We start from the raw sequence: 20,028 nt of genomic DNA, 5'->3' as shown, positions 1-20,028 counted from the left end.
AAAAGGGACTGAGCATGGGAATTAATTTTACCTTTACACAACTTGGGTTTATTCTTACACTTAGGGGATGTTTTATTACTACTAGATACAGCTGAGGAAACAGAAGAAGCAGGCGAGGGTGATCTGGAAAAATTACCTTTCATTCTACAGTACTTTTGAATATAACCTGGATGGCCACATTTATAACACTTAAACCCTTTAATCTGCTTAAATTTGGGTTCAAAGTAAGTACTTTGAACTTTTATAGTCTTGTTAGAATTTTCCCTATCTATTTCCCTTAAATTAAGACGTGTTTCTTCTGCAAGTATTTCCAGTTCAACATTTTTAAACATGAACTTTTCATCTGACCACCTCAAAACATTCTAAACTGCCTGATCATATTTTTCTGGAAGAAACCTAAGAAACTGAAAACGTATATATACATCTCTTACAGCCTTATTAATATCAGCCAATTGTTCAGTTATCCGTTTTAATCTAGAAGAAAAAAAAACTAATACTTTCATTTGGCTTAATTTTACAATTTAAGAACTCTGAAAACAAGGACATATGTCTAGATCGATAATCTGGCTGAAAAAATTTGGCAAGCGTATTCCATGCAACTACCGGATCATCTATTTCACATATTAAGTTTCTATATTCAGGGCTTACATTCATATAAATCAACGATAATGCCAAACGACTTCTATTTTGATAGTCGGCAACAATTTCTTTTGTAATACCCTTAACATCATTTAAATCAGGACATTTTTCAATACCTTTAACCAAAAGCCATGCATTTTTCTCATTTAAGACTTCATGTCTTTAGACCATGTAAAGTAGTTATATGCATCAAGTTTAGCAATACTATGCATAACATTAACTGTAGCCATATTTGAATTTCAACAAAAACCGCCCCCCAGTCTCTTAAGTCCTAAATTAATTTTAAACTTCAAAAGTCTGCACTAAAGATAACTCAGGGGCTGGGCCCATAACCAAAATGATGCAAAAGCAAAGTTTAAAGTTGTAAAAAAACATTTAGCAGAAGTAGCAATACAAGCTCTCTAAGGTTATATACTGTGCAGACATTGAAGACAAAACTTTTAAACTTAACCAATTTATTAACAATATATAAAAATAAAAATACAATGAATAAATTTAATCAATATCAGAAACTTAAAGAGTATAACATAATCATTATAAAAAAAATTACACTTAGTTGATCATCCATTAACCCCAAGGGTTTTTCCTTTAAAGAATATTACATTATTAAAGACACAGTAAATATTTTACCTGATCTTTAAATACTGACATTCAATACGCAAAAAACATATCACTAAACAGAAACTACGCAGTTATTATGAGATTCGCTTCATTATCAATAAATCCATGCTTTGTGGTCAAGAAGGCACCCGAAAAATTAAACTAAATCCTTGAAAGCACTTAATCCGTCAAAAAGCCGCTCACTGTAGTTACACACAAGAAATCACAGCCTGGAAAATATCGCCGCCGAACCGTAGAAACAGGATACCGCCCACAGCTGTCGCTCACATCATTGCCGTTTTTCAGGATCCAGAAAAAGTCATCTTTCGGGACGGAATCATGGCACTAGTCGCTGGCTGGCATGCATCGCAATATCGTCTTCCAATGGGGGCTGGAATGGCACACCACGGAGCAATGAAACAGGAACCAGAAGCAATAAGCCAGAGCGACGCGAGATACCTATACCTGAAGTAGACATGACGTCATCTCACGGCAATCAATCAGCTATCAGCACGACTCAGCTTTCCATATGACATGACATCAAGTTTTGTTTTTGCATCTTAATTAGCCTGGAACAGTCCGTTCTTAATACAAACAGTGGCAGTGAAAAACGAAGTAGAAATAACTACTATATCCCTTTAAAATAAGAACTAAACCTTATGTAAAAGTTAGAAATGTTTCAAGGAGGAGAGAGGATGCAGAAAAAGGGTTACAGTAGGTCATATTTTCCAACAAAATTGATAAACAGATTTTGGAATGGTTAGAAAAACAAAGGATATGCCTTTATCCATTTTTTGCAGCAATTCCACTTTTTGTTTGATCGACATCGAAACATGCTTTTGCTTTGTAGATCCTTTCGCAGCTCCAGAATCAGAAATTCTTTTTGACATAATCGAAAGTTCAAGCTTAATTTTATAAAATTGCTCTAACAGTCTGGAAAAAATAATAAGCCGGATCCAATTAGAAGATTAAGGAAGAATGCAATCTGCAACATTAACTGAAATAAATAATTAGATAATTTTAGCTTAGCTTATACTGTCCGTTATACCTTAAATGCGCATGCATAAACGTATTATGCGCATGCGTAAAGGTATTACACACATGCATAAACGCATGCACAAAAAGTTTGTAGCTTTGAGGTTCGGATTATAGATCATTCCGGATTATGGACGTCCGGATTAAAGACTTGACTGTACAAATAAAGAGCAGTACAAATAAACTTAAAACCAAACTGTCTTTTAAACAACCTTCGGAAATTAGGTAGTCTCCGATTATGCTAAACTTTTAATTAAAAAAAAATACTTTTCAGAGATTTCTTTAAATAATACAATGTAATCTGAGCCTTAATCAACTGAAAACCTATTAGAAACAAAGATTGAAGAAAACCTGAACTTACTGAAAACTTAGGATTGCCTTTGAAATCAAAATTGACTGAATTTTTAGACAGCCAAACTGTGTTCCTTGTAAAATTCAAAGGTGCTTGGGGGAAGCAAAACATTGTAGTTCTTGGAAAAAGTATGTAATAAGGTTCAAAGTGTCTAATAGCAGAACCAAGTATTTAAACATGTATTCAAAATGTCCTATCCTGTTAATTTTTTTTTTTTTTGGTGTGTGTGTGTGTGGGGGGCAAACATTAGATGCAGTCTGTAAAAATTTATTTCCTATGATGAGGTTGAAGGTCCACTCCAGAATGGCGGCATAAGGAACTTCTAAAAGGTGTTGTCTTCTGTAAAACCGTAAAACGCAAAAGTAGTACTGGCTCAAAATTGAGGAAAAGATAAAATAGATGTTATGAAAGATAAAATTCTTCACGTAGTCGGGGTACAAGACGTCTTTGAAACTAGGAACCTCATTTCTTTAGAAAAAGCAAGATTTGCCAGTTATTAAATTAACAGAATAGTAGATAGTATTAACAATAATTTAAAAGGAAAAGAAACAAGATCTTTGTACATATTTACATTTAAGTTTCTTATCGTAGTCATCCAAGTATTACCTCTCTGATTAAGATTTAAGTAATATTTATCGTATCACTTTAGGTGAGAAATTTAAAAAATGTTGTTAATACCGGCTTTCTTTAGAGTTATAGAAATTTTGAATCAAGGTGTTTATTCTCTAAGAGAATTTTGGCTAAGTTAAGTGATTTCTTCTTGTAAGTATTCAACATTGTTACAAATATTGTTTGTTGTAAGAAGTTGAGTATGTATGGTATTAAGTATTACTCTTTTAGATATATTATAGTGCCAATGGATGAGTTTTATACAGTCAAAAGTCATTAATTCGGACACCCATAATCCGGACCTCAAAGCCTACAAACTTTCTGCACGTGCGTCACGTTGACGCATGTGCGTAAGACCTTTACGGCTGCGAATATGCTTGTGCGCATGCGCAAAATATGTTTACAAATGCGCGTTTAATGTATAAGCTAAGCTAAAATTATCTAATTCAGTTAATGTTGCAGATTGCGTTGTTTCTTAATCTTCGAATTGGATCCGGCTTATTATTTTTTGCAGACTGTAAGAGCAATTTTATAAAAGTAAGCTTGAACTTTCAATTATGTCAAATAGAATTTCTGATATATATTTACTAATATGTAAAGGATCTACAAAGCGAAAGTATGTTTCGAAGTCCATTAAACAAAAAGTGTAATTCATGCAAAAAATGGAAAAAGGCATATCTTTTGTTTATCTAACCATTCCGAAATCTGTTTATCAATTTCACGCTGCTCTGCGTGTGTGTGTGGGGGGGGATGTCGTGGCGCGCAATGAACTGGAAGTTGATCTGTCAGCACTATCCTTATCTTCAAGGCAGATGTTTTTATTTTATTTGGCTTATAATTCCTTACTAAATGTAGTATTTCATCTCGATGTACTCCATTTTTGATATGATTTAAATCAAATTCCTCGTCATTATAATTCGTTTCCGATAGCGAAGAAAGTAACAGAGGTTATTGAGAACGAAAAAATTTCAGTTGACAAATTAGTCGGTATTCTCAACACAGCAATTATAGGACTTGAACAACGGAACTTTGTAACTGAACAAGAAATTATGTCTGTTTAAAGAATTAAAGAGAATGTATTATCACATAAAAAACGAAGCAATTTAAACAACTTACATTGAAAGAAATGTTTAATAAAGTAAACAAATAAATATTAAGCTTTTTTTTTTTTTTTGTAAATTTTGATACCCTTTAGATCATAATTGTTCTTTATTATTTCATAAATTACGGTTTCATATTTTTAATTTTATAATTTCTGCATGCCATCTTAAACTGATGATCTATAATCTGGAAAAATCGATAATCCGGAATCGCCGAAGTGCCGACAAGTCTGGATTAACGACTTTTGACTGTAGTAGGAAAATTAAAATCTTTTCTTTTGTTATAAATTTTGATATCTTTAAAATTGATAATTTTGCAGAACTAGATAATTAATATCCCCTTGTTATATTGAGTTTCAAACATGAAGGATAAATGGGATCATATTCTATTTTATTAAAGTTTTTAAGTTTTTGATTGCAATAATATCATCCATGTACATGTAAATGTTAGAGTAATATGAATGTTGTACTTGAGGTAACTGTTGCTGGAAATGAAATTCCTTGCTGAAAACGTACAAATTGCAGATCGCTGAAGTTGTGCTAGTTCCCATCGGGATACTTTTGATTTGTTTTTAAAAAAAAGCATTATTAAATGCAATGTAGTTATTAAAAAGAACACTTTTAAATATAACTGTCACTCTTCTTTGGAAATAACTAATAATTTGTTTGGAAAAAAAAGTCGTGCTAAGGGTCTTCCTTTCAAACGTCGTCCTAAGTTTTCAATAAGTTGGTGTTTTTTTCAATCTTTGTTTCTAACAGGTTTTCAGTTTTTAGCTGATTAAGGCTCAGATTAGATTTTATTATATAAAGAAATCTTTTTGAAAGTTTTTCCTTTTTTTTTGTATTAAAAGTTTAGTTTAGCATAATCAAGGTCCACCCAATTTTTTAGAGTTGTTTAAAAAACAATTTGGTTTTAAGTTTATTTTTACTGCTCTTTATTTGTATTTGGTTTTGAATTTCAGATCTACTTATAATGACTTTTTAGGCCAGTTTGTATTTTATGAATGGTCATTTTACATAATATAAAGTTCTATGGTTTTTACTAATTTGGCACAATGTTTTGTTTTATTATTTTTCCAAATGTTTTGAAGGCATGTAGAGAATATCCTTTTACATTTGAGATTCGATTTTTCGGATTTATATGAATTTTCATGTCTTAAATGAAAATTTAATTGATTCTCTTTTCAGTTTTTGATCTCAAATGAATCAGGAGAATGAAACACGTTTTCGAGACATATTAATTGACTTTTGTGAAACTTTAGTTCATTTTACCTTGATGAGTTCCGAATTGGAATTTCAGTAAAAGGAGATTAGTTTTTTAACTTTATTTTCTTATATATTTTTCCCTTTTGCATTTTTGTTTATTGAATTGTTAAAAATTGTTGTTTGAATTTGTACTACCATGAATTATTTTAATTTTGATTGGTTTAGATATTGTGTTAAACCTCTTATATGCAGTAATTGGAATTGCCTTGCTCCAATTTACTCCAGTTTATTTTTAACGTTAAATGCTTTAAATTTATATATATATATTTATGGTACTTTTTCATTTTGCAGTGCAGGCGATAAAGTCGCCCAAAATAGTAAAAACGATGCCAAACGGAGTATCTTCGCTGTAACCTTTTACGCCTCATTTTCAAAACAAGTTGCAGCAATTTCTTATAAGATTGATTGTTTCTTTCAATACTGGCATACAAATACATAGAATTTTTACCAGATAGTTCAGTTTTATGCCCTAAGGCCAGTTGCAATAATTAAGTTAATTAGGCTGCATTAACACTTCTCACCCGAAGACAAAAATATAGAAAAGTAATGTCAAAGGTTAAATTCATCAATTCTAATGAAAATGCAGTCGCAAAGTAAAGCATTGCTGTTTTAAATAATTTCTGAGTAAGCCCTAGTACAAATTGAAGTAATTCTTGCATTTAAACTTGTATTTCATTTGAAGATTTTTTTATTTTTCGGATTTGTTTTACTGATGAATTCGTATATTAATTTTGATTAGGTTTAGTTACGTTTGACCTTTTATCGATGATTTCAATCATTAATATTAATAGGGAATTGCATTGTTTTGATTCCAATTTTATTTTATTTTTAATTTTGGATGCTTTTATGTTTTATATACATATATGCATTTATGCACAAAATAAATAAATAAAGTGTTATGCACCTCCTCCCAAAAAAGGTCAGTCAGTTGTGACTTAAGATAATAACATAATGAATCATCTAACCTTAAATCACTGAAGTATATGAAAAATGATTGATTGTGAAGATACATAGGGAAAATTATCTATCACCTTATCTGTTACAAAGGATTATGTTGATACTGTGAAGTCAAGTGACTAATAAATTGACTTCTTCATTAATTAGAGTATTTAATTTTCATGAATATGACACAGAAGCAGAACTATCTTGTAATTTCTTCTTTCTTTTCATGCATTCTCTTGAAATAAATTACCTTTGAGATCCAGTGTCACATAAATATCTACACTTTAAACTGTTGTTCAAAATTTTGAATATTTAATTACTACTGTACATAACAAAGTGTGACTATTTTGACTAATTTTTGCATTTGAATCATAATGAGAGGCACAAACTGTAGACTTAGCATTTGCTGACTCACTTTCAGAAATAAATTTTTATGTGTGTGGAGATACACTATTTAATGGAGTTTTTGTACTTTGAATTATTTACAATGTACAGAATACTGAGATGCTTCATAAGGCAATAATGATATAGTTTTCTACCACCTCAAATATCGTCTGTGCATACAGTTTGCGCTGGTGTGTTTAATCATATTTGGTCAAACACGCCAAATATGATTAAACACGCCAGCTACCACATTGTAGCACCATTTGTAGTTGAAAGAAAGAAACTTATTTAGAACACTGTTGTTGTTAAATTTGTAAAAAAATATCGTTATCATTAAGTACAAGATATCTGAAATTAAACTATCATACTACCACATTAGAACCATAATTTACTTTCCGTTCTGTTGCAAAACGTCAAAGGGCTTCATACCTATTCTGAAAGCAACATTAGTTCTTTCAAGTGTTAATAAATGCAAAACATTTGACAAATCTTAGAAATGCTGTTTATTCACACAAAGGAGAATATCAAAATCTGTTCAATTTTTTAAAGAAGTAATTGATAATATCGGGTTTTAACAAAAGTTTCCTGCCATCACAAATACTGTCTGTGCAAACAATTTGTGTTAGCATGTTTAATCATATTTTATTAAATGATTTTTGGCGTTTGAAAGAATGAAACTTGCTTTAGAACACTGTGTTGTGAAATTTGCAAAAAAATATCGTTATCATCAAGTATAAGTTGTCTGAAATGGAACTATCATGCTACCAGATTAGAACCATCACTTACTTCCAGTTCTGTTGCAAAAAGTCAGCTACAAAATATCATCAAGTCATGCATACAGCCTTAGGTACTTATGTTGTATCATATGGCACTGTAAAGGTTTGGTAACGAAAGTTCAAAAACAAGGACTATGACATTCAAGAAGCCAAGCGCTCTGGCTGGCCTACTGATGTTGATGCCACCTGCAAGAATTTTTGGAAGAAGTGTTACATAGAAAAAAAAAAGGAAAATTATTTGTAACATGTAACTTTTAAGCTAACTAACGTATTCTTTGGTGCCACAACAACAACAACAAAAAAAAAAAAAAAAAAAAAAAAAAAAAAACTTAGTTACCACTCTCAGAATCAAAATCTTAACACTTTATAATCAAAGAAATCAAAGCAAATATCCTCCCTGATGTTTGGGTAAAAACAAAGATTATTTATTAAAACAAAATGATAAGCGCACTTCCGCAACAAAATCATTAGCACGCTATCTCTCACTAAAACAAAACTAATTCAGATGTTAATGAAGTAAATCCACTCTTCATCACAAGTGACTTGTACGTCAAGTTTATGGGATGCATAGAACCTGAAAACACATAAATTTAAGCACTGATCTAGAGATAGCCTTAAAACACAACATTTAAAATGCAACACAGAACTCTTTAAAACACCAGGGAAACTAAATCTCACACTTAAGAAGTCTACTCTTTAATTCCTAATAAATTAATTAAGTCAATCGTATAGTCACAACCCTTAAAACTGATTTTCTACTACCCAGGTTCGAATTGGAGTAAAACCATGTTTCCGTAAGGAACACATAGGTGACCTACAGTAGACCACAATTAAAACTCATAGCTGGCCAAACTACCCCTACAAAATCTTTTTTTTTTTTTTTTTAATTACTCATCCCCCCTTATATCCATCTCATTTTTAACATTATTCAATTCATACAAAAATCATAGTGAAACACCTCACAGTTATTAATCTTTTTTAAACAGGTACTCAAGAAATTTAAACTCATTTATAAAGCTAATTTAAAATAAATCATATTTGTTTCAACTGTGACACATCAGTATATTTATCTTCGGTCATATTGAAATTAAATGAATATAGCAATTAAACATTAAAACAAAAATTCACTCACTAAAATTAGTTCAGTTATAACTTCTGACAATTAAACATTAAAAAAAATAAAAAATCACTTTCTCAGCTATAAATTGAGTAACAAAAAATATTCAAATTTTCGTATACGTAACATGACAGCTCAAGCTTTAGAAACATATTCTAAACATGCAACCACTCGAGAGCCTGCTAAGTCATCTTTTAGTCGTGCTATGTCCTTTAGTCCATGTCCTTTAGTCGTGCTATGCATCCCATAAACTTGACGTACAAGTCACCTGTGATGAAGAGTGGATTTACTTCATTAACACATACAGAAAAAGGGGTTGATCAGTGCCTGGTGAGCCCATTGACATTGTTGTAAAGCGCAATTTGACTAACAAAAAGATGATGCTTTGTATTTGGTGCAATTGTTGTGGTATTATCGACAAGGAGTATCTGGAAAAAGGTAAATCCCTCGACAGTAAGATGCACATCAAGATACTCGTCTGTGTTGATACTGCTATCAAGAAAAAGTGTCGGAGAGTTCCGGTGCATAAAGGTAATATTCCATCAAGATAATGCAAAACCACACGTGTCTGCATTCACTGGCTGTTCTCTGTGTGCATGTGCATTAAAATTAAATACTCTGCCACACCTACCATATAGCCCCGACATCGCTCCTTAGGACTTCTACCTTTTTTCACACCTGCAGCTACAACTTGTGGTGCTATCTTCCATTCTATACATGTGTTCAAAATAAGGTTGATATGTTTTTGGACTCGTGGCCACCAAGTTTCTCGGCTGAAGGCTTTGAAAAACTACCAAAACTTTGGCAGAATATCATAGATTTGGGTGGTGATTACTACCCGCACTAAAGATACTGCTTTCATATTTTTTCCTCCTAACTTTATTAGGAATGTTTTTAGCAGAAAACTCGTTACAACCAGATATTTCAGCATTGGTTAGAGCAAAGTCTTTTTTTTGCATCATAGCATGTAAATTTTCAAGTAATTATCTCAATAACATAAATTTTTAAATGTTATTTAGAGCTTATAATAAGAGAATGACTGTGTACATTTGCTATAAAGCAACGTATTCTGTCATCACTCTTCAACAGTTTACTGTTTGGGGGAAAAATTTTTCAAGCAGTAGCTGCACCGTAGTGGAAATCTATAGGTATATTGCTTTGCAATTAAATCTGTGAGACTGTCATGTCTTTTAATATTGTTATGAATCCTAATACAGCTCTAATTTATTAAATATTAATATCAAAAACATCTGTAGTCTTTTTTTTTTTTTTCCCACGTCATTGTGGCATTAACTCATGCAACCTAGTGAAATGCTAATTCTAAGAGTAGGCATTACCCCTTTTCCTCAGGATTTTTCTGTCTTGGCAAGCTGCTGCCTCTAACAGTATTTTATAATTTTGTGACAAAAAGTCTTGATATATTATTCAAATTATAAAACTAGATTCTGGTATAACAAATTGATCAAATTAAAAATACTATAGCTAATTCTTTAATTTTTAGTGTAATTAACAAAAGATGTTTGTAATGCCATGCATTATTGCAGTTAGATATAGAATAATCACTTACATACTGCTTGCCACTTACCACTGCCTGTGAATGTGATAAATCTTAAATAAATTTCTTGAAATGTTCTGGCATTTGTTAAAAGTTCCTTTATATTTAATATATATATTTAGTCAATTAATTTTTGGCTCTTTGTTAATAATGGTCTTCTCTGTTTATTAAATAAAAAAGATTATAACTGTGGTTTAGTATCATAAATTTTGAATGTTACATTTTATAGGTTTGAGACTGAAACTGAACTTGAGAATATAATTAAAGGTAAAGAAGATTTAGTAAATAAAATGGGTACTCTGAAAAAGAAATTAGAAAGTGTAAGAGCTTCCAAAAAGTCTATTGACTGTGAGCTTCGTGAATTAAATGGGTAAATACAATATTTTCTTTATATTCAATATGATACTGCATTTTCTTAGAAGCCTTTTTTTAAAACTATATCATTGCTATTGAACGATTCCTGTTTATCCTGAGCAACAATGAAATAGCTTTTGAAAAAATTCTAACTTTCATTAAAATTTTCACAGTTTTATTTTTCTCACTAAAATAAATATTTTAGGTTTAATTATGTTTGCTGCTTTTGATATCTTCAAAATATTCATGGATTCTGCAAAAATTGTTTCCTTTTTTATGTTCTAGTGTTAAATGGATTTGAAATTTAGTTTTCAGATCTTAAAAATTATCTGTTTACTTATGATCAGATTCCAAATTTTATAACTGTGAATAATTAAAAATTCTGCTCAAGAAAACTTCCTTTAATTTTCTCAGCCTTATTACTTGATTGGAATTCCTTTCTGATTTCCTTCAATTAAAACTGGAATGGAGTTTAGGCCTTAGCTATATTTAGACAATCTAATCTGTACATTTATAATATTTCTGTGCTTTGAAAGTTAGAGCAGGGTTCGTAGCGGTCCTTATAAGTGCTTATAAGTCCTTATATTTGAAAATAAAATATAAAGGCCCTTATAGGTGCTTACTTTTTCTTTAAAGCCCTTATTTTTTGTTTTTAGTGCTTATTATTTGCTTTTAGTGCTTTTTTTTAAATGAACGCACAATTTTTCCCCGTACCAAAGCCGAAACTAAATAAACAACTTTTCTTCCTAATAAAAATGGAATGTCAAATGGTGAATCATACTCCTGGAAATAGCTTTTCCCTCTTTCTCTGCATTAACATAACCTTTGGTGTACGCGGAGAGTACAGATGGGTGCCCGTCATTCTGTTGGTCAAATAATTGCGAAAGCAGTAGAAAATTCTGGTACATTCGGCATTCTTTTTCTCCCACCCAAATACTACACACATTTGAATTTCTATCAAGATCTTAATAATTTGCATTCTCGTTTCGCTTGGTCAGTTCATATTCGTGTTTATTATGATCGTTATGCTTATATTATGAGCATATGTATGAATGTTTATAATAACATAGTTGCAGTAACTGCTGAAGTATAGTAAACTTCCAAAAATGGTTGTGTTTTAACACAAATTAGCTTTCTAATTAATAATATTCGGAATGGCTTAAATAAAGGGAAAGTAATCGAATAGTCAAAATAATTCCATTTTTTTGGCCAATACATTATACAGTACGAAGGCTGGGAGATTCTTCCCTTTTTCCGCAAAATCTCGAATATTGAAACTGTTACAGTTCGCTGCAAAACGAGCAACGGACCTCTCTTTTTTTTTTTTTTTTTTTTTTTTTTTTTAGTCATTTTTCAATTGGGATTGAATAGGACTAAAAGTTCTGCGGTCTACCAACCCAAGCGAAGAATGATTCTATTCCGGAAATTTAACACAGTCTGTTGAAAATTAGAATGAAAAACACCCCAGATTGGTAAGTCTCTTTCTTTTCCTTTATTTAGTTCTTTATTCTCACAATATCGACGGCTGTTGAATCCGATTGCGTAATATCATGTAGGGAGGAATTACGGCGCACGTATAACGTTTGCGATATTTTGCAGAGATAATTAATTTTGGAGTTCGGTCCAAGATTTGTTTAGGAACACTTAAAAGAGTTTTACTGTGCTTGCTAAGTAGAATATTTTTCTGTTCCATTGGTTTGTTTTTATATGATGCACATATCGAAATGTCAAAAGCATTATTTAGCAGAAAAATCTAAAGAACGGCTAAAGTCTATCCCCCCTTCCGCTCCTCTTTTTCAAGTTATACTCGACTGTCCGAATATTCGCCAATTTCCAAGTATGTGGGTAGTTAAGCTTTTACTGTTAAAGGATGACTGCATGAAGCAAATTTCTGTCTTCTGATTTCAGAAATGTTCCTCTTTTTTACTTAAATTACTTTGCTTGCAATATCTATTAAGGAAAAACTGATATATGATGAAAATTTAGAAAATGTTCAGAATTTAGATTTAAATTAGTTAAATAATAATATGAGTGGAAAAATAAATTGTATTTATTATTAAGTTCCAAGCGAATAGAATAGATATGCCTTATTATTATTTATTTCCTCTATTTTGAACTGAAATTTCATCATTAAATCTTGTAATATAGTTTAGTTCTGCATAGGTTTTTTTTATTTTTTTTTTTCTCTCGTAAACTAGTTCTGTAAATTGAACTGTTATTTAAAATTTTTTAAAAAAAGTAATTATTTTCCATGGTTGAGGTGATGCTTATTCTCTCTTAATAAATACTGCATTTCTCATATTTTAAATTACAAGTTTAATTTTTGAAGTTATGCAGTTGTGTATAATGTAATTAGACAGGTGCTTATTTTTTTTTTCTTAAAATGTGCTTGAAAAGTGCTTATAGGTGCTTATTTTTTTAACTAAAATGTGGCGATGAACCCTGTAGAGAGTGACTTCTCTCCTGTGTTCACGTTATTCCACAAATTAATTGCAGCCTCTCTAGTCACCCTTTAAAACTAGTAATTAAAGAAATGGGGTTCAAAGTTTTTAAGTAATTAAAAAAATAAATGGTGCCATTTAATTAATTTATTGATGGAACTGGAATTTTAATTTGTATTACACTGCAAAAACTATTAACATTTAAAATAAATCAATAAACCTCTTGAGTGTTACTATGAGAAGATTAGCTGGATGAGTGATACTGGATTTTTAACATGTCAGAAGATCAGCAATCCACCCAGCTTAACCTCCTAAAACCCTGCCAAAATTCTCATAATACAGCATTCAGATCGAAGCAATCAAAAACACTTGCCCCCCCTCCTTGATTTTTCTCTATTGAGAATTAGAGTGGTCATTTGTCCCCTCTATAGACACAGTAAAATTTACATGTTTGTCAGAGGCTGTTTGTCTAGAATGGGTTGCTATGTTTGCGATTTTTTAATGTTTATTTGGATTTAATTTAGACTAACACATATTAATTATTTACAGCAAAATGTATACAGTGTTTAATATAACATTTACTATTTCTGCTCTCTCGGGAATTTGTGAATTTTATTACTTTGCTTTCACACTTCATTTATATATGCATATTTTGTTTTAAAAACTTAGGAAATGAGAACAGAGCTTTTATGTGTGCAGGTGGGAATGCGATTTTTGATAATCTGCTTTCATTAATACAGTAATAGCAATGAATAATTTAATGAACTCATTAATAATATTTGTTACTATTAGATGATTGGAATATGATTCATTACTGTTAGATTTTGAGATAACTTGAAGCATTCTCTGAAGCACACTATTGTATGACAGCTAGAATGCAGTATGCAAAATACATACTAATCAGCACGGAATTTGGAACTAGGATGAACATCTTCTTCAATGGCCAGACAGCCAAGGATGGGCCCTTGCCTTCCTCAGAATCACTTTCTAAGCCCCTCTATCCCTGGCCATGGGCATCCAATTGTTTATTTTTAAATTTCTTAAGTCTGTTTCCAAACAGTTGAGCCACCTAGGTCTCCCTCTTTTTCGGGTGTTGAATGGTCTGGCTAAGAAGATCTTTTTAGTTACACGATTTTCATCCGTTCTGCACAAGTGTCCTGCCCATTTAATTCTCTGAATTCCTTATATATTATACTATATCTAGTTCTTTAAAAGAGAGTTAGTTCAGAGTTAGTTCTTCTTCCTGATATCCCCAGCGGCAGGGTGCCCGGCTATATACCCTCAGATCCCGGGTACCCATTTTAGTCATTTTTTACGACATGCATGAACTACTACATTGGGACTATTCTTTCACTCCCGGTCACCACAGAGGTGAGGATGAACTTAATAGGATGAGCAATAATAAAACTTAAAATCTGTTCTCCTTAATTTTGTTAATCCTATCTAATATTATAAATGCGAAATGTTAGTTTGTTTGTGTGTTTTGTGAGGATATTTTGCTTAAAAGCATATACAGCACAAAGTCTTTAATCCAGACATCCATAATCCAGAATGATCAATAATCCGGACCTCAAAGCTACAAACTTTTTGCGTATATGCATTTACGCATGCACGTTTGATGTATAAAGGATGGTATAAGCTAGGCTAAAATTATCTAATTATCTATTTCAGTTAATGTTTCAGATTGCATTGTTTTTAATCTTCTAATTGGATCCTGCTTATTAATTTTTGCAGACTGTTAGAGCAATTTTATAAAAAGTAAGCTTGAACTTTCGATTATGTCAAAAAGAGTTTCCGATTCTGGAGCTGCCAAAGGATCTACAAAGCGAAAGCATATTTCGATGTCCATCAAACAAAAAGTGGAATTGCTGCAAAAAATGGATAAAGGCATATCCTTTATTTCTCTAACCTTTCCGAAATCTGTTTATCAATTTCACGCTGCTCTGTGGGGAGGGGGTGGACGTCGCGGCGCGCAATGAACTGGAAGTTGATCTGTCTGCACTATCCTCATCTTCAGGGCAGATGTTTTTATTTTATTCGGCTTATAATTCCTTACTAAATGTAGTATTTCATCTCGATGTACTCCATCTTTGATATGATTTAAATCAAATTCCTCGTCATTATAAATATCACGAATACACATCTATAGTTTTCTGGTTGCAATTTTCTATTTTCGACTATGTTTAATGTATGCTTTATGCATGCGCGCGTTGAAAGAAATGTTTAATAAAATAAACAAATAAATATTAAGCTTTTTTTTTTTGTAAATTTTGATACCCTTTAGATCATAATTGCTCATTATTTTATAAATTATGGTTTCATATTTTTAATTTTATAATTTCTGCATGCCATCTTACCATATTTAAACTGATGTTCTATAATCTGGAGAAATCCCTAATCCGTAATCGCCGAAGTCCCGACGAGTCCAGATTAAAGACTTTGAACTGTATTAACGGTTTCTGATCCGTATAAATTTGAAAATTTCTGCCCTCTAACATGTGTCAGAATTTCTTATTGCAGAATAAATAAGAAATAATTCCCTATTTTATGCAGACCATTTCTGTTGACTTTTGTTCAATTTTATAGAGAAGAATGCTGTAGGTTCCCATGTTTGTTGGGACAAGTGCATAAGAATGCCGCATATTGCGACGGCTGAAGCGTCTACCCAGATGATTGACTGGTCTCTGGGAATAGGGTGTCTCAAAAGGGTAGCCTGAGCAGTGGCATTTTTGGCAGTTATAAAGGCTTGTTCAGCATTTTCATTCCAATTTAACGGCGACGAGGAATCCTTAACACGAGGACATGGTTTCTTTTTATTGATATGCCCTTCTAACAGTTTTATTAAAGGAGAAAGAATGTGTGATGCTTTAGGTGTGAAACATCTGTAAAAGATAAATATGCCTAAAAATCGGGAAAGCTGAGTAAGAGGTAAGTTGAGGGAAATCTAAAATACATTTGACTTTGTCAGGAAGAGGTTCAATTCCTTTTTCACTAAGGTAAAAACCTAAGAAATCAATAGATGTTTGACCAAAGGTGCATTTTGAAACATTTAGGCAAAGTCTGTCTTCTTGAAGTTTTGAAAATAAAGCTTTCAAATGCGTGCAGTGTTTCTCAGGGACGAAAGCATAAACACCTTCTAAATCTCGTGTGACTTCATCTATAAAATGTTGAAAAGTCACGGATGCGTTACATAAACTGAATTGGGTATGAGTACTTTCAAATAAACTGAATGGTGTACATATGGTGGTTTTGTAAATGTTGGCGGAGTTGATTGGTATCTGATCAGGCAGTAAAATCAGCTAAGCATGGAACAGGTATTTATCTTTTATCGTTTGTGCATTCAACACACAATAATCTTCTACAGGTCCCTTTTTTTGGAGCCATATGAAGTGGGGATGCACAATTGCTTCTCGATGGTCTTAATAGTTTGAAATTCTTGCTTTGCTGTTTTTAAGCGATCTGCTTTGCTGTTTTTAAGTGATCTGGTTCTAATCAATGAGATTTCGCAACCACTGGTGGACCTTTAGTAATGATATGATGAAAAGTGTTGTTTTTAACAGGTTGGTTAGAATCTGGTAATTTAGTAATGGAAGGAAATTCTTTTAAAATTTTGTGATAAGGTGTGTCACTGAAGACAGTTTTTACTGAATAAATATCTGCATTTTTCACACAGCCTACGTTCTAAAACTTTGTTTTTAAATCTTTGAGACATTTGTTTCTAAGATCAGGCACCAATTCAAAGAAATGAGGGAAATCTGCTCCCAGAATGGGTGTACTAACATTTGCTGCAAGTCCAAGTAAACTGTCATCTTATTTTCAAATCCAAAGAAAGTGTTTTTTTACCAAAAAATTGGATAGTTGAAGAATTAGCAGCGAGAAGTATTTGTTGGGGAGAGTTTTGTTTTGTGAATTGTTTGCAGGAAGTAAAGACACATCAGAGCCGGTATCAACCAAGAATAAAACGTTTGTTCTCTGATCACGAATGAACAGGCAACGTAAAAATTTAGGCAAAGAATTAAGTTGCCTCTTTTCTTTGCAGGTTTCGTGTCCCTTCCATGAACAAGGTTTGATACACTTATCTTCTCTACATCGTTTTCCAAAATGTCTATGATACCAGAAAACAGAATATTCTGATCGGCTATAAACCGGAACTTGGATGGCATTTACATCAGATATTGTGCAAGGTTTAAGCCAAAACAAAAGTAAAAATTCTACCATAGAAAATAAAATACGAATGATAAGTAGAAACCAAAATGATAAAATGAACTGTAATTGCTACTCATCTGTGATCCAGAGGATAAAAATCGATTTAATCCAAAAGTTCTGGTTTGGAAGTCTTGAGATGGCATTCTGTCAAAACCGAAAGTACAGTACAAAGTCCGAAATCCTGACTCGTCGGGACTTCGGTGATTCCAGATTTGGGATTTTTCCGGATATTAGATCAGCAGTTTAAATCTAGTAAGATGGCATGTAGAAATTATAAAATTAAAAATATGAAATCATGATTTATGAAATAATGAAGTATTTATGATCTAAAGGGTATCAAAATTTACAACTAAAAAAAAAAAAAAGCTTAATATTAATTTACTTACCTTATTTTAAACATTTCTTTCACAATGTAAGTTCTTTAAGTTGCTTTGCTTTTTGTGCTAATACTTTCTCTTTAATTCTATAGACAGACATAATCTCTTTAGTTACATTGTTGAAGTCCTGTAACTGCTGTGTTGACAATTCCGACTAACTTGTCAATCGAAATTTTCTTATTTTCAATAACTTCTCTGTCACTTTCTTTACTATCGATAACAGTATTTTCTTGATCTAGAATTATACTACAGATTTCACCATTCATTAATTGATTCCTGATTGAGAATCATTGTCATCACAATGAAAAACTTCTTTTATATCATCTTCATTTATTTATTACCACTTCTCCACCTTTCTTTACAAAATCTATTAATTCGAAAATTTCACCTTTGTTTTGGAATATCCGATAACCTTTAAAATTAGCAGCTGTCATCATCAAATTTAACTATCCTTGACTATATATATATTTGGCTATGCATCATGATTGTTGGTGCCTAACGACAAGTTCTGTTAAATTTTATCTTGCTTCTATCGCGTTTTGAGATAATTAAGCCTGAATTATATTAGTTTAGTTATTTATTATACTTATGTGTATTTCTTGCACATGCTTAAGGCTTATCAGATTTCTGAACAAATAAATTCCCACATATACTTAAGCCTTTTTGAGAGCCTGCGCTAGATATTTCACCCCCTGATGCAGTCTTTATTAGTCCTAAATTCTGCGACTCGGTGCGGCCATACGAACCCTGGCGCTGGTTCTGGGCTTATGTGAATAACAGATCAGTTATTCTTAATTCAAATAGCCCTAAATGTAATTTTTGGGTCTATGAGTATCATCAACAAAATCCATTTCTAGCATATGGAAGGAAATTTTTGGTAAATTTTTCCTCATCAACATTTTTTAGTGCATTTAACTTAAATCTAGCCAAGCGTAATGTCATTATAAAATGTTACCATACTCCTTTATTATTCAGTTACTAACATAAAAAAAAAAAAAAAAAAAAAAAAATTAAGCTTCACTACATGAGTCATTCCTTAAGTTGTCATGTTTTGATAAACATGCAGTGATGAAAGAAGAGTATGATAAATAATGTTTCGCCAGGTTGGTGTCAGATCAACAATGTATCTACGTGGAATGTTTTGGTTTGAGAGGTATGCCAAAGCAGATAGATATGCAGCAATGAAGCCAAATTAGTGATAGTACAAATTTATGCTAAAATGATTGTTTCTTCAATAACAAGGTATTTTTGTATTTAGTGCCGAAGTGAAATTAAGAATCGGGATTCTCTAGATGTTTTATTATGCACAGAGGGGGGAATGAAATGCGCATGCGTAAAGCCTATGAGAAAAATGGTTTTGGTGGTTCTGAGGTCTGGATTTTAGATTATTCCGGATAATGGACGTCCGGATTTTGTACTTTGTACTGGACTTTTGAGCTATTCACATGGCCTGATTTAGCGAAGTCCAGATGTCACCAATGTGGTAATGGTTGTGGATATTACATTAAGTGTTCTCACTTCATCAATAACTTTAAGCAGACATAATACACAGTAAAAATTTATCTTTATTTCAAGACTTCAAATATGCATGCTGCTCCTTGAACAGCTAGTTTCTCTTCTCTCTCTCTCCGCTTCTACCTAGGGTTGCCATATTTATCAGCACACATGTGGGGGCACAAGGGGCGCTTCTTATCACTATCACCACAATTTACGTTCTTCTTAGGATCATAGGTAGTTGGCATTGTCAAAATACTAAACAGCCCACAAGTGAAGGCCAATTCTCTGCCTTCTGAGGTTTGGTGATATTGCTATACAGATTATTTCTTCCTACTAGCTAAGGAAAACCTGTAGATATTTTATATGTTTGTCTGATATATTTATTATATTTTATTTTGCTCCTATAGATCTCTAGATTTATATCTAATTATGTCATGTCATGTCTCATGTCTAACACATTAGTAAATCCCTCCTAGGCTTTTTATTTAAAGCAAGACCTAAGTATTTTTTCTTTCTTTCCCTTACACCTTTTCAGTGGGAAAGTGAATTTTTACTTCATACTTGAGTTTTTCACGTTAATTTAATGTTCAAGATCACTGAGTTTTAGTAACTGCACCTTGAAATGATTTCTGTCGATTTATGTGCTGATTGCTTAAACGCTTTTTATGGCTTTCTCCCCCTTTTTTTTAAATTAATTTTTTTAATATAAATACAAACCAGTTTCTCTTCAAAAGCTCCATTTAAAGATATTAATTTTGAGGCAGATAATTGATACCCT

General features: G+C 32.0%; 1 protein-coding gene across 2 annotated transcripts in view; it reads left to right on the top strand.

Moving 5' to 3' along the window:
- LOC118203882 (structural maintenance of chromosomes protein 4-like) overlaps positions 1-20,028 on the top strand; it is a 233,953-nt gene that overhangs the window by 88,833 nt on the left and 125,092 nt on the right. For both annotated transcript variants that reach the window (XM_085822460.1, XM_085822461.1), the window contains exon 8: positions 10,605-10,745. In XM_085822460.1, coding sequence (XP_085678586.1) covers positions 10,605-10,745 — 141 coding nt within the window. The remainder of the gene's footprint in view (positions 1-10,604; positions 10,746-20,028) is intronic.

Source organism: Stegodyphus dumicola, chromosome 8 (genome assembly GCF_044657685.1).
Source record: "Stegodyphus dumicola isolate Sdum_Otavi_A_Nest chromosome 8, ASM4465768v1".
NCBI classification, from domain to species: Eukaryota; Metazoa; Arthropoda; class Arachnida; order Araneae; family Eresidae; genus Stegodyphus; species Stegodyphus dumicola.
The sequence above is the reverse complement of the archived record's forward strand: the minus strand, read 5'-3'. Positions and strand labels throughout refer to the sequence as shown.